The 16742-nt window shown below is 35.1% G+C and overlaps 1 protein-coding gene across 3 annotated transcripts in view; it reads right to left on the bottom strand.

The window, feature by feature from the left end:
* Positions 1 to 785: 785 nt before the first annotated feature.
* The window catches only part of icln (chloride nucleotide-sensitive channel icln), a 133051-nt gene continuing 117094 nt past the window's right edge, over positions 786 to 16742 (bottom strand). For 2 of the 3 annotated variants that reach the window (XM_090375068.1, XM_090375069.1), the window contains one exon: positions 786 to 952. In XM_090375068.1, coding sequence (XP_090231194.1) covers positions 885 to 952 — 68 coding nt within the window. In that variant the 3' untranslated portion in view covers positions 786 to 884. Of the gene's footprint in view, positions 953 to 4638; positions 4769 to 16742 lie in introns of all 3 variants that reach the window. The other variant, XR_016547049.1, reaches the window with a different exon arrangement.

Genomic DNA, 16742 nt, shown 5'->3' with positions numbered 1-16742 from the left:
TTCAAAACAGTTATAATTTACACTTTCTTTCTGACTATAAAATTGATAAGCACCACTGCTAGCCTGCAAAGTCAAAATGCAATGGATGACAAATATTCTGGATAACTGGCAGATTTTTGAAGATAGAGAAAAAGTGGTGTCAGAAATAGTAAATGTTGTGAATAACATATCTACTTGAAAATATAACATAACCCAGGGAAGTTGACAGCAGAACCAATAAGAAATATTGGCACACCAATTACTGATATGGACAAAAACAAGTACATTCACATTAGATTACACTAACAAGCTTAATTATTTTTAAAACAATATTTAAACTTATAAAATTTAAACATAATAAATGTACTTCACACATACTTTCAATGGTAATTAAATTTACTGTCACAGTTCTGATTTTTCTATTGTTTAAATATATACAGGGTGATACTTATTAAATATCATTTCAGTTCTTGAAAACTGAAATCATCTGATGAATAAATAAAAAAAAAAAAAAATCCCCACACATTTAAAACTGATTTTAATAAATATTACACACTTAAGAAAACAAAATAAAATTCATTTCTGTAATTAAATAGATATACAGAACTTAATTTTTAAAAAATTAGAGACTAAAAATGAAGCATCACTCTGTACACAAGAAAAAAAAAAAAAAAAAAAACCACTTTTAAATCTATTTTATTCTATTAAGAAATTAAATAAATATACTGAAATCTAAAATTATATATATATATATATAATATATATGTGCAAGTCTAAGATGTGAAAGAAATATCAGCAATAAGAGATGACAATTTCTTGGATTTATGAAAATGAACAAAAATATACATGCATACATATCCTCTCTTTATATGACTATGTAGAAACAAAAACCCTTTCATTCAATGTCAGTGATCTGGTTCTGCATCCTCAAACTGGCCAATATCCATAGGTTCATCATCATTTGCTGCAGAAGCTGAAAAATATTCAAAATTTTTTATTTTTTCAAACCAATAGTGTTAAAATGGTTATGGGTTATTCATCTAATATTTCTAAAGGAAAATCAAGTTTTTTTGTTTAACACAGATTCATTACATTTGAAATGCATCCAGGGATAGAGAAAATAGAGTGTGCCAAGTTAGAAACAAAAATTATGTTCACAAGTTTTTAAAATTCCTTTCACAGGCATTGTTATTATGTATTAAGCTGCAGTATACAGTGTACCCCCGCTTTACGATATTAATCCATTCCAGAGACACCACGATATTGAGAAAATATTCTAATGTGAACTAAATAACACTGTTTTTTGGTAATTCTTTCCAAGACCTCAGAAGTTGAAAATTTTGCTATATAATTGGACTATTTATCTCTCTAAAGGGTGATTTTTATAATGGAAATTGTACATATTGATTAGAGCACAATACAAAAAATCGCTTCAACTAGAGGATGCAAAAATAAAACACGTGGCCAGCACATTTACAAACACTACTATTGGCTGAAAGGAAGGACCATGTGGTCCAGTCAGAGACAATCATAAGTCCATCAAAGAGAAATAAGTAGGCGCTGGTTAACATTATCACTGGTTAGTAGAATCAACTGCTTTATAGAATCAAATTTCAAAAAACCAATTCAAATCATTAAAATGCACTACACTTTGTTATCATATGTTTGGTTATAAGAATGAATGCCTTTATGATATTTTTCTAAAGCACATTACCATAAAACAATTTGCAGTTTTCAGTTTATTGGGCTTTCCTGTTAGTGCTTATAAATGGGTAGTAAATTTGATCTTATTACATTTGTGATAATACTGATAGCTGGAATTCTGTGAGTTTTTATGTTGTTACGGTGAAATGTGTTTCCCTTCACTGAAACCTTCAATCACATAAACATAAATTTTCAGTCTTCTTTTCATTCCTATTTTTTAAGAAAACTTCGCAAACTTGTTACTCTGTATCTCAATTGTGTGTACATGTTAGTTGCAATTTGTGTGTGCCATGTTGTTGTTACTGATTGCTTATCTTTTTTATTGTTTTAAATTTTACAACAAAAAAAAAAAAAAAAAAAAATCAGTGAACAGAAATATCAATTAGATTACAGTATTAAGCCATGTACATATGCATAAATTTATTTTTATTTTGCTAACCAGTGGAAAATATTTTTTCTATTTTCAAGTGTCATTTAATTTTGTTAATTGGTAAAAACCAAACTATTATATTAGGGTCACTCGGTAATTTGTTACAATATACCCATGTGTACTGTGTCTGTAAATTGTGTGTTCTCTGGTTGATTTGCCTGTTTTGCTGGATGAAAAAAACCCCAGTTTCTGGAAAAAAAAACCCTTCCTATATATGCCTGAGACCAACTAACTCAGCCAAGGAGTGAAAAAAACCCATTAAAGTTCCTGGTGTCATCGATGGGATTCAAACCCAGGCCTTTTCCACACGGAGTGGGGAGAATGGTGATAATACCACTGTGCTACCCATGCAGACTGTTAATCAGTAAGGCAATAAAGCATAAATTTGTAGACCTTTACTTTTATAGCCTGTGGATAATATTCCTCTTATTTTCACTTATTAGAACTGCCCTTTAATAGAATTAAAATTAAATTCACAAATGTGATCACAATGACTGGTGCTAACTACATATCATATAGTGAACGATATTTAATCGTAGTCCATACAAGCACTTTTAATACATCATTCCTCACAATTTTTTTAAAAATTACTTTCATGGTGTTTAGACTGAAGCGTTTAGGGCATAAGCCTCAAGTGCATCAGAACTTTTGGCACATTATAGCCTTAGTCGCTAATGCACCAATAAAACCCAAGCAACAACAACAACAGCATCAGAAATACATAGCTATATCTGAATAAATCAGAATATTAGTAAAACGGCATCATTTTAAGTTATATCTCATATTGTGAATACCTTCACAACGAGTTGCCATGATATTGCACTACTTCGAATAAGTAACGTTTCACCTAAGGAGAAGACTAATGTTACTTATTCTCAGATGGATACCACCACCCAGACGGCACCGTTTCAGGGCTATTTTGTATTTGTGTGGGATAATAACTCAACTATCCAGTTGTCCCTATTAGACTTAAAAAAGCAAAAAGGTAGAGGGAAAGTAATAGAGGAGTGGAAGAGGAAAATAAATGGTGTAGAAGAATGAAAGGGACAGTAACTCCTTCAACTCACACCACTCAAAAACTCATAAAAACTTCTCGAATAGACAACACTTACCTAGTGGAGAAGGCTGTTGTTACCGTTTCAGGGCTATTTGACCCTTCTTCAGTGGGTGGGTAGGTACCCGAGTGATGCAATGATGACAAAACAGTTATGAAGTATAACTCCACAATATGAGAGATGCCTGATGGTGTATCACGTATTTAGACTCTAAAGCGTTTAGGGCATAAGCCTCAAGCTATGGGAGAGTCTAGACTATGTATAAATATAGTGCAAGCGCATCAGAAATACATAGCTATATCTGAATAAATCAGAATATTAGTAAAATGGCATCGTTTTAAGTTATAGGGCCAAATAGCCCTGAAACTGTGCCGTCTGGGTGGTGGTATCCATCTGAGAATAAGTAACATTAGTCTTCCTTAGGTGAAGCGTTACTTATTCGAAGTAGTGCAATATCATGGCAACTCGTGAAGGTATTCACAATATGAGATATAACTTAAAACGATGCCATTTTACTAATATTCTGAGTTATTCAGATATAGCTATGTATTTCTGATGCACTTGCACTATATTTATACATAGTTTCACATGTTGTTATTATGTATTAAGCTGCAGTATATAGTGTACCCCCGCTTTACAATATTAATCCATTCCAGAGACACCATTATATTGTGAAAATATCATAATGTGAACCCAATAACACACTGTTTTTTGGTAATTCGTTCCAAGACCTTGAAAGTTGAAATTTTTGCTATATAACTGGGCTATTTATCTCTCTAAAAGGTGATTTTTATAATGGAAATTGTACATATTGATTAAAGCATGATACAAAAAAGTCCAATACAGGTTGAGATGTTACAAAAGTTTCTAAAAGGTATGAAGTATCTCCACCATTTGTTCCTACCAAAACACAAATACTGATGCCATCTTGTCATGGAAAATACCGTGTGAACATGAGGTCAAAGGTGAGGTGAACATGAGAGGGAAAATATGCTTGCCTGTGTTGATTTAAAAGGGTGGGGGGGGAGCACTGTTGACACATTCCCATCAACAGCAATGAAAAAATTAACTGTGACATATTTTAAAAATGTGGAATATCAGAGAATATGAGTGAGAGTGACTGTTTAGAGTAATTTGTTTATTTTTAAAACTTAAGAATGGCACAAAAAATTAACACATTTAAAATGTGACTTCAAGTTTATTTTCAAAATTTTCTTCTTGTAAAAGGAGAGATTTGTAATCAATAAATGATACTAATTAAAAAAGAAGGGAAAAAAAATAAATAATATGTTAAAAACAGAAAAATCACCCCACAGCTATCTGATAGAGCATGCTTAAGTTCCAGAAGATGACTAATTTGGTTATTCATTTGTTCAAAAAGGGAAGTTTTCATAGCTAGATCACCCACCACTTGGACATGTTTTTTGCATATAGCAAATACTCAAGAAGAGAGTAGAAAGATCTACTTACCTCTGAAAACATATAGCTAGCCTGCCACTAGAAGAGTGATGTCCAATATAGAGCCAACAGTTTTTGTAGGGTCTTTGTGATTGCTCAAAGAAATATCCAAGCACTTTTTTTCTTTGCCTAGACCACTCTTCTGTGTGCACATGAAATTGATACATTGTGTGATGTAGCCTTTGATATTTCTGTTTATGTATTTTTATTGGTATTTTCATATAAAAATAACCTATTTGTAAAATCTGTAACATCACTTATATTTTTGTTTTTCTTTGTAAAAAATTCTGATAGGGCAAATTTCAAAATTTCTATTAAAAATGTAGTTCGGAATACTTATCATCAGTAAACAGAGAACTTTTCTAAAAATACAGACTGGTGTTATACAGTCTACGTTTTGGTCAGTCAATTCTTTTTATGCCAAATGGTGGGACCAAATGATGAAGTTAGCAAATGTAAGGTGATAAACAGGAAATGTGCAAGGAGGTAATGGAAGAAGCTATTTATACCAACTAAGAGACAGTGCTCAAAGTTTAAATCTGATTGGATGACAAATGAACTAGTGAGACTAGTGAATGTATTCTGTGGTTAATTTGCCTAATTTCTGGAATGAAAACCCTGAGTTTCCGGGAGGGGGAAAAAACCACACAATCCTCATCTGTGAGCCTACAATAAGTATAAACCAGTCTGCAATCAAATTACTAATGTGATAAGACATACTATAGCAGAATGTAATAAGTCTTTTACTATGAATCCAAATAAAAGTAGCAAAGAATTCTTTGCTTATGTTATCACTGGAAGGAAAAGAACGGACCAAATTAGTCTACTGGATAAGAATGCATGGCTAAGTAAAGAAAGCCAACACGAGAACCATGGGAAACTTTTAGAGGTCAAAAGCATTTTCCTGGTACTGCAGCTTCTCCCTGCATTCTCGGTAAACAGATGGTGCATGTTATCGGTAGTGGCAGTAGAAGTCAATAACAATGTGTTCATTACTTTTTTCATATTATTAAAAGCAGATTATCAGAGTTTATGAGTGGGCTGAAATTTACTTATGGGTACACCCTCCAGACTGCCTCACTCTTAGGGTGTTTATCCCCCTTCCCGCTGTTTTAATCCGATACAAAACCGACTTCTACAGACTGTGCATGTTATCGGTAGTTACAGTAGAAGTCGTTTTCCTATTGGGTTAAAACAGCAGGAAGGGGGAATAAACAACTAAGATTGTTAACAGGAGAGACAGCTTCTACAGAGATGGGATACACTTAAATAGAAAGGGTGCAAGAATATTTGCTGATGCTGTCGAGGTGGGTCGGAAAACTGCTAGCTTGGGGGGGGGGGAGAATATAAGGACTAATAGATTAACAGTAGCCACTGGAAGAAGTGAAAGTGATTCTTGCACTGCTTCTATTGGAATGAGCAGCAGCCTGGAAAACAAGATGCAGTGTATTTCAGAGACTGCTGGGAGTCATTGCGGTACAAGTAAACACATGGGTTGTGTTAGGGTAGCTAAGAATAGGAACAGGTGCATGTATACTTGCATGTACACCAATGCTAGGAGTTTGGTAAATAAATTTGATGAATTTGAGGTATTGCTCAGAACATCAAAGGCAGATATTGTTGGGATATCAGAGACATGGTGTCACACAGATATAAGGAATGCAGAACTGGAATTTGGGGAGTACAATGTGTACAGGAATGATAGACAAGATAGGAAGGGAGGAGGGGTTATACTATTAGTTAAGAAACACATAAAATACAAGGAAGTGAAGCCAGTGCAGTGTCGAGTCAGTTTGGTGTGACATAAGCATTGGGACATTAAAATTGAGGGTAGGAGTGTGTTATAGGCCTAATGACTCTGATGAGTATAATAAGGAACTGTACAGGGAAATAGAGTGGGCCAGTAAATCTGAGAGTCTTATAATGGGGGATTTTAATTTCCCAGATATTGACTGGAATTTGTGGGTTGGTCACTCACACACTAGCAAGGCTTTTGTGGATTTATTCGATGATTGTTTTCTACATCAGCATGTTCGGGAGGCAACTAGAGGGAGTAATACTCTTGATCTGATTATCAGTAGTGATTCTTCATGCATTAAGAATCTGCAGATAAAGGAACCACTAGGTGACAGTGATCACAGTGTGCTGAAGTGGGATTTACTAAAAGAGGTAACTACCATCATGGGTAAAGGGAAGGGTTTTTGCTTTCGTAGGTGGCTACGGTGGTCTGAGACAGTATTTAAATTCTATACGGTGGGACCAAATGATGATGTTACGAACAGCAAATTCAAAATGGGAATTATTCAAAGAATTTATCTTGGAAGCTACTTGGAAGCTAACATACCAACTAAGAAATATTGTTCCAAGGTTTAGGCCTAAATGGATGTCAAATGAACTAATGAGACATGTGGCAGAGAAGAAAAATGCATGGGATACATATAAATTAATGGATGACATGGAAGCCTATGATAGATATAAGCTGGTCTGTAACCAAGTCACAAAGGAGATTAGGCAGGCAAAGGCAGATTACAAGAAATCTTTGGCAAAGGATGCAAAGAAAAACAACAAAGAGTTCTTTACATATGTAAACTCTAGAAGGAAAGGGATGAATCAGATTGGTCCACTGGATATTGATGGTTCAACTGTTGATGATCCTGCTCAGGTAGCTAACAAACTAAATGAATATTTTGCATCTACATTCACCCATGAGGAGTTATTCAGGGAGGGGAATGCCAGAGGTGAAGTAAACTCTGGCAGTGAGCTAGATGATTTTGTAATAACTGAAAGGAAAGTGGAGGAGAAATTGTTGAAGATAAACATAAAAAAGGCACACGGGGCGGACAGGATCTATCCAGTTATATTAAAGGAGGCAGCAAAGGAAGTAAGCAAATGCTTAGCCATAATTATGAGAGCTTCTTTGGACTCAGGGGAGGTACCCATGGACTGGAGATGTGCAAATGTGACCCCAATTCACAAAGGAGGATCAAAGGCTGACACAAGTAATTATAGACCTGTGAGTTTAACTTCTGTTCCAGGAAAATTAATGGAGGCACTGGTTAAAGAAGCACTGCAGGATTATCTAGACAAGACTTCAGTTATAGCTCAGACACAGCATGGTTTTGTTAAGGGGAAGTTTTGTCTGATCAATTTGATTGGATACTATGATGTGGTCACAAAGAAACTGGATGCAGGAAATAACTTTGATATCATATATTTGGATCTTAGAAAGGCTTTTGATACTGTTGCACATGGAAGACTGCTGCACAAATTGGAGAAGTGTGGCATTGGAGGCAAATTGCCTATGGATAAAGGGATGGTTGAGTGGGAAAAGACAGAAAGTGGTAATCAACGGACACTGCTCATTGTGGACTAATGTGTTATTAGTGGAGTCCTTCAGGATTCAGTATTGGGTCCATTGTTGGTTTCTGTATTTATAAATGATATTGATGATGGTATATCAAGCTTAACGTCCAAATTTGCAGACGATACAAAGGTTGGCAGGGTTGTTAAGGATACTAATTACAATATGCTGCTGCAACAGGATCTAGAAAAGTTGAGCAGATGGGCTGAGAGGTGGCAAATGAAGTTTAACATTGACAAATGTAAAGTACTACAACATATGGGAAGCAGCAACCCCAGAGTGATGTATCAACTCTGTGGGACTATACTGACAGTGGTAGAGAACAAAAAGGATCTGGGGGTAATTGTGCAGTCAGATATAAAGTTTTCTGAGCAGTGCAGACGTCTGCAAGAGTAGCTCATAGTGTCTTGTCAATGATATACAGGAATTTTTCTAGCAGGGATAAGGAGGTGATTATCCCCTTATATAAGGTAATGGTCAGGCCACACCTTGAGTACTGTATACAGGTCTGGAGGCCTCATTTTAAGAAGGATGTAGAGCTGTTGGAACGAGTACAGAAAAGGGCAATAAGATTAGTGAATGGAACAAAGGGTTGCTCTTACGAAGAAAGGTTTAAATTTTGCAAATTACAGTCTGGAGACTAGGCACCTGCGAGGTGATCTGATTGAGGTGTATAAAGCCTTGAATGGTTTGAGCAAGCTCAATGCTGATGGAATCTCTCCTCTTGCTCAGAATAATCATTTGAGAGGGCATAAATTCAAATTGAGGAAAGACAGATGTAGGATAGATGTGCGGAAGTTTGTCTTTAGCCAGCGGTTGGTTGGTTGGTGGAACAGACTTCCATCCTTTGTTGTGGAAGTTGATAGCCTAAATAAATTTAAGGCTGAGCTGGACAGGTACTTGGAACAAACGTAGGGGTGAAATGGGAATGTCTGTGTGTTTTTTTTTTCTTTTGGCTGATGCTGCATAAGCTTGCTTTCTTGCATCATATGCCTCTACTAATGCTAATGATTGAGGCAGTCTGGAGGGCGTACCTGTAAGTAAATTTCAGCCGGGAAGGCATTACACTCATGAGCTCCAATAATCTGCTTTTAATAATGAGAAATAACAAATCAGTACATCGTTATCGACTTATACTGCCACTACCAATAACATGCACCATCTGTTTACTGTGATGGCAGGGAGCAGCTGCGGTACTGGGAAACATGTTTGACCACAAAGTTTATTGAAGTTTCCAGTGGCTCTCGTGTTGGCTTTCTTTACCTTCACCAAATGCATAACAAGAAATGATCTTAAGAGATTGCTGACAAGCTGAATAAATATTCTACTTTCTACATTCTCACATGAAGAAGTTTTAAGGGGTGGAAAAAACAGAAGTATACCTAATTCTAAGTGGGAGTTAAATGATTTCATAATTTAAAAGTTGGAAGAGAAATTGTTCAAGCTGAAATTGTAAATAAAAGACACCTGGGGTTAATGGTATATATCCAATTATATTAAAAGAAGCAGCAAAAAAAGTAAGCAAACCTTTAGTCATAATTAGCATTAGTAAAAGCATAAGATGCAAGAAAGCAAGCTTATATACCATGAACCATTTAAAAAAAAAAAACCTTCCCATTTCAGCCATCCATTCACTCCAAAAGTTTGTCTAGTTAAGCCTTGAATTTATTTAAGCTGTCAACTTCCACAATGGCAGATGGAAGTTTGTTCCAGCAATCAACCGCCCGCTGGCTAAAGGCAGATTTCTGCACATGTATTCTACAACTGTCTTTCCTCAATTTGAATTTATGCCCCTCAGGTGCAGAATCTGAGCAAGAGGAAGAATCCCATCAGCATTAAGCTTGCTCAAAACATTCAAGGCCTTATACACCTCAATCAGATCACCTCGCAGGTGCCTAGTTTCCAGATGCTGCAATTTGCAGAACTTAAGCCTATCTTGGTAACAGCAACCCTTTGTTCCACTCGCTAATCTTGTTGCCCTTCTCTGCACTTGTTCTAGTAGCTCAACATCTTTCCTAAAATGAGGCCTCCAGACCTGTATGTAATACTCAAAGTGTAGCCTGACCATTGTCTTATATGAGGGGTTAATTACCTACTGATACCTGCTAGCAAAATTTCTATATATTACTGACAAGATCCCATGAGCTACTCTTGCAGCCTGTCTGCACTGCTCAGAAAACTTCATATCTGACTGCACAATTGATATGTTATTCTGGGGTTACTGTTACCCATATACAGTACTTTGCATTTGTCAATGTTAAACTTCAGTTGCCACCTCTCAGCACATCTGCACAACTTTTCTAGATACAGCTGCAGTAGCGCACCATCCTTACTGTCATTAACAACCATATCAACCTTCTTATCATCTGAAAACTTAAAAATAAGCATGATAAGCCTTCAGCAATACCATTGATAAATACAGAAAACAACAATGGGCCCAACACGGAACCCTGGGGAACGCCACTAATAACATTGGTCCATGAAGAGCAATGTCGATTGATTACCACTCTCTGTCTTCTCCCATACTACCAACCTTTTATCCATTGTAGCAACATGCCCTTAATACCATGTAATTTCAGTTTAAGTTACTTAAAGTTATTATTATTTTTTTTATTTTTTTTTTGAAATTTATACATTTATTTCGTTATAAAAAGCTATCCATTGTACCGTTTTTTTTTTTTGTTTTTTTTTTTTTTAATTTTGTGGTGATCTATAATTGATCTTTATTTAGTACCTCTATAAAAAGAATAAATTTTTTTATATGGGTATATATTAAAAGGTCGAAAACCACTGTGTTAGGTATTTCTTTTGGTCTAGGGGTGCCATGAAAAAATTACTGGGACACTAAGGGTGCCGTGAACTGAGAAAGTTTGGGAACCTCTGCTTTAAATGAATTTAATAAATTAAATGCTGATGGCATCCTTATTCGTTTTTAGGTGACACACATGGGGACATAAATTTAAATTTGAAGTGGAGAGTTATAGGATAGATTTTGTCAGTACCAAATTAAAGTAAAGCAATTTTCTCATCAGAGAGTACTTGATCGTTGGAACAAATTTCAAACTAGCGGCATAGAAATGGGTAGTTTGAATAAATTTAAAGAAGGATTTAGAGGTAGGAAAGCAGTTAAAGTTTCCACAATCAATCTGCAAGGGAAGTGTAAAACATAATGTGCAACTACAGACTGAGTATGATTTCTGTTATTCTTTCCAGTGAAAGGAGTCTATGGTCAAGGATATAATACAGGAGCATCTTAGTAGAAACAGCATCCTTACTAAATCACAGCACGAGTTTGTGAAGGCAAAGTGTTGCCTGACCAACTTAGTTAATTATCATGACAAAGTCATAAAACAGAAGCAAGAAACAACTTTAACATTGATAAAACTTTCAACATGATTCACAATGAGGTTATTATATAAACAGGAACAAATTGGGGTTATTACTACCATGACTCTTTGTTGGAACAAAGGCTGGCTAAAAAAAAAGACAAAGAGAGTAGTCATAAATGGATATTCCTCAGAATGGAACCAGACATAAAATGGAATCCCACAGGGACCAATGTTAATGGCCATTTCTGTTTCTCATCTCACTTAATGACATTGATGAAGGAGTATAAGGGAAGCTGTCAAAGTTTATAAATGATTTAAGGATAGGAAATTGGTTAAAGTGACTTAGATCAGTTAAACAAATGGTCCTGAAAATAAATGGCAATTGAAGTTTAATATGTTTAAATGTAAGTTTTTTTGCACCCAGGCAACAGAAATCAAGGAGTTACAGTGGTACCTTGGATTGCGAGTAACTTGGTCTACGAGTGTTTTGCAAGACGAGCAAAAATTTTTAATAAATTTTAACTTGATAAACGAGCAAGGTCTTGCAATACGAGTACAGTCAGTCCTTGTATAACACGTGTTTACACTACACGAATTCGATCATACACGATTTATAAATACGCGAATGATATCTTATATAACACGAACCGAATTCGCTTATGCACGATTCGCCTTTGTGTTTACGAGAAATGGCAGTCGAATGCAGAATCACCCCAACCGAACGCAACACGATAGGAATGAAGAGAAGATTCTAAAATGTATTTTTTTTTTTTATGGTTTTTATATCAGTGAAGGGGAAACACATTTCACCATAATAACATAAAAACAAACACAATTCCAGCTATCAGTATAATCGCAAATGCAATTAGATCGAGTTTACTACCAGTTTATAACAGATTCCACTAGCAGGAATGTAACTGGAAATTGTTTTTATTGTTTTATGGTAGTAACCCCTAGAAATGTGCTTTAGTAAAATGTGAGGTGTTAATAGTGTATCTCTGCCTTTACGGTGTTGTTTATCCAATTGCTACACGCGCGCAGCTTTGTTTATGTGTATCAAGTGTGCCTCCTCATTTTGTAATAGTGCAAGCGATGAATCTGTTTAACGACAATGCAATGTCATATTTCCGTGAAATCCTCAAGAGGAGGCAAAATCAAGTGTCATTGGAGAGGTTCCTTGTTAAAGTCGCACAAAAAGAAAGAGTCAACAGATAGCAGTGATTCCGTTAGTGACAGTGAAAGTCGTCCTACCATAAATTTGATTGCTTTATGTATATTAAATTTAAATATTAAAAATATGAAAAGGTATGTATGTATTTTGTATTAATCATTTTTACAGTATATGAATATTTTTGAGTTTTGGAACAAATCATCTGGGTTTCCATGATTTCTTATGGGAAAATTCGCTTTGATATACGAGTGCTTTGGATTACGAGCACGTTTCCGGAACGAATTATGCTCGCAAACCAATGTACCACTGTATTTAGAAGCAGGGGGGGGGGGGTTAAAAGTGGTACAGGACAAAAAAAAAAAATATTTAAAGGTTATGATTCAGTCAGATGTCAAACTTTCCATTCAGCATAAACAGGAAGCTAAGAAAGCACATGGTGTCATTTTTATAATATATAGGACCTTTGTAAGCAGGGAAAAGGTTATCATCCCTTTGTATAAGAATGTGGCAAGACCACATTTAGAATATGCTGTTCATATCTAGAAGACAGACTTGAAAAAAAACTGAACTTCTAGAATAAGGTTCAGAAAATTGCAACCAGATTGGTAAGCAGTGCTAATTGATATCCACATGAAGAATGGCATAGAGCACAGACTGCAAAGTTTAGCAACTAGACATCTTGGTGGGATTTGACAGAGGTACATAAAGCCCTAAAGGGAATCAGTAAAATGAACAAGAGAGCTATATTTTTCCTGACAGAAGAGAGAGGAGAACCAGGGTCACAAGTATAAAATTCTGGGGAGTAACAGCAAGCTGGATTTCATGAAGTTTACTTTTGGGCAACATGTGGTTGATCACTCGAATAAATTGCATGCCACAGTGATTGAGTTCCCCCCCCCTTTTCTTTTGATAGATGGAGAAAATGTCAACTCCTTTGCATCATTTAGCCATGTAATACTAATACAACTGAAATGTTTTTTTTTTTTTTTAATGGCTGATGCAAACTCCATATTGATGGAAAATGAATTTTATCAAGTCAAAGCTAACAAGAGATTGCTTCGACTTGATAAAATGCAGCATTGTAGCACTGCAACACAGTGACAAGAACTTGTTGTATAGCAAACATACAACAGAAAAGGATGCTCAATGATCAGAACCATTAATCTGCCCTGATTTGTAAGATGGTTGATGATTGATTTGTAAAGTTTGTTGTGACATCACAACAAACTAGGCAAGCATCAAGAAAGCAATACAGTGATATCTCGGGTGGAGATATCACTTAGGTAGAGATATGTTTTGACATAAACATCCATTTTTGCTCATTTTTAAATTCCAAAAATTTGTTCATCTTATTCATCAGATGAAAATTACAGGTGAACTAGTGATTACCATTGTAATGTATGCATTATTCCAAATAAATAAATAAACAAAAATCATTAAAGGAATTTTTTGGAAGTTAAGTTATCAGGTTTTCAAAGGTCTCAAAACATACTTCCATACTGAAGCATTGTTTAAGTAGAAACTAATGTGTGATACAGTACTAAACAGGCAACATGGAATGATTTTCTTAAATAATTGAAAACTTCCAAGTACAAATATAGCTTCAATAAGAGTGATGTCATATCATTGCCTTTTGCTCGTAGGTTTTGGTTTTGTGTCACAAGGAAGTGCTGTACACTTACCACTTTCTTTATAGTTTACTGTACAGTATAATAAAATGTCACTGTAAATTTTTAAAATAAAGAGCTGAAAATGAATTGAAAAGTAGACCATGGTTTTTAATGCAGATTTCCCTTAAATATACCACTACATGAGATGCAAAACGTGACAGTAAAAAAAAGGGGTTTGGCTTATATGATGGGGAGGGGGAGAGAAAAACAGAAGTCATCTAATACACAGAGTAAACTTATAATACCATAATATGTGCTACGCATTTGTTATACAGGTTAAGCAGTTGCTAAAAAGCTTCCAATTTTTTTTGTGCTAAAGTCAGTTGATTAGCTGTGGAAATCCTTTTTGCTTCTAAATGACAAGATGTTTTATGTCTAAAACAAGAGTTTTATGTTGCTGTTTGCAAGAACTCCAAAGAATGCTCTTTAATGAAAATCCACATGACATAATTATCATTATATTTTATTCTCTTGATGTTTGTTTTTGAAGATCTAGCATCATCTTGATCATACTGCAATATATCCGAGTTAATTCATATATTTGATTAGGAGCATCTTGTGATGAATTTGCAACGCTGTCACAAGATCTATATGCAACATTCTCTTGAATTTTAACATCAGCGTCAGTTCTCAAACAGTAGTCCATTGCAAATGCAAACTATTTATATAGTAAAACTTCATAAATTTAGCAACACTGGGACTTGGCCCATGGTAGATTTTTGAAAACCTATGAGTTTTAAAATGTAGTGTTGTAGAGAACTGTTGATATTAGAGTGCACAACTGCTGAAACAAGGAAAGCAACACTGCCATTGAAAATTAGTGCATCACTTGCCTTAGTAGTTTTCATGTGACAAACAAACATTAAAAATACCAATAAAGTTGAACACTAGTTCAAAATGGCAGTCTGAGATCCTAGACCCCCCTACAGAACACTCCACTATCAGTATGTATTTACAATATATATCTACCATAAAGATCCAGAATATTAGTATTGTGCGAAAAAAAAAAAAAAAAAAAATGCTGTAGTATTAATTGCAAATTATCATATCAGCATGAGTTTATTGATATTTCCTAATATCAATAAATTCATGCTGAAAATCAAAGAGAATGTATGCCTCTCTTCTTGGTTTTTATTCAAACTGTATATCATATAAATTTTAAAGCAAGCAAAGTAAGGCTTAGAATTTTATGCAACTCAGTATACGTTCTTGCAGCCATTGCTTTGGTAAACATGGGAAAATTGCAAAGCTTGCAAATGAGAAATGTATGTGAGGAACACAGTTCCTGAAATGGTTTCTGGAATTACATTCTACCTAATTATTAATGAAGTGTCCAATCACATTATTGCACGAGTTTTAGTTACATCAAGGATCATTAAGGGGAACTATTAAGTTCAAGTCCTATGAGTGTGTATAATTTAAAATAGCAGGAGCAGCAACACTCAATAAAAAGCTTTATTTTAAAATTGATTAATTTATTTTTTGTTGTAATGTAAAATTTTCACAAAGTGCTAGATTTCTGAGATTTTAGTATACATAAATATGAGGATAATAAAATTTACAAGGTGTGGCTAAAATGAAACAGAAATTGTTGCTTACCAATGCCTTACTGCTGCACATGTCAAAAACATTCATATCATGCTGTAGCTTGTTTTCTCCTGCAATCAGTTAAGTTTGATTGACTCATGCCATGCCTCTTTAAGTGAATCAGTGTTTTAACCCTTTGGCAGAAAAATGAGTGATCATAATTTAAAAGCAAAGAACTGTTATTAAATGTTTAGTTTTTGTTTGTGTTTTGTTATTTGGTTTTTAGGAGCATTAGTAACTAAGGCCGTATTGCTCCGGGATATGCGGTGGTCATTTCCTGACCTTTCCACATCCTCCATATTTGGTGGTGACGGGCTCGAACCCGGTCTAATCAAGAAGCGTGTGCTACGCACTGCTGCTCCTTCCCACCTGGATACGGAGGCGCCATTAAGTGTTTAGTGAAACTTGGTAAAAATGGTGTTGAAATGTTGGAGTTGTTACAGAAAGTGCACGGTGATGAAACCACGAGTCAGCCATGTGTATATGAACGACACAAACAATTCAGAGAGGTAGGGGAAGTTGCCCACGACAAGACAGCCAACTTCAACAACAGATGGGAATGTTGAAAAAATTCGAGAGATCGTGTGCCAAGACCATCGGATGAGCATTTGATTAATTGCATAACAGTTACACACTGACAAAGAAACAATAAGACTGATTTTAACAGATGGTTTTTCGTTGTGACAATGTGCTGTGTCATTCCTCTGTAGCAGTGAGAGAATTTTAAACAAAATGATTTGAAAACTTAGCAGACAGACATTCAGAAGAACACAACGCAGCAATTAAAGGCGGTATCTTCCAAGGAGTTCTGCTGCATAGGCATGGCTAGAGAGTAATTTGAAGGGGATAAACATTAATATTGTATTTAAAATAATAAATGATTTAAAAAATATTTCTCATTTCTTTTCAGCTGCACCTTGTAAATCTTCACAATCCACAAAACAGAAGCAGTTCTAACACGCAGTTCTAATAACATATTTACATGAAATTAATGAACA

Source organism: Mastigoproctus giganteus, chromosome 6 (genome assembly GCF_048544385.1).
Source record: "Mastigoproctus giganteus isolate SK-2022 chromosome 6, ASM4854438v1, whole genome shotgun sequence".
In the NCBI taxonomy this organism is placed as follows: domain Eukaryota; kingdom Metazoa; phylum Arthropoda; class Arachnida; order Uropygi; family Thelyphonidae; genus Mastigoproctus; species Mastigoproctus giganteus.
This window is presented reverse-complemented; position numbering and strand designations above follow the sequence as displayed.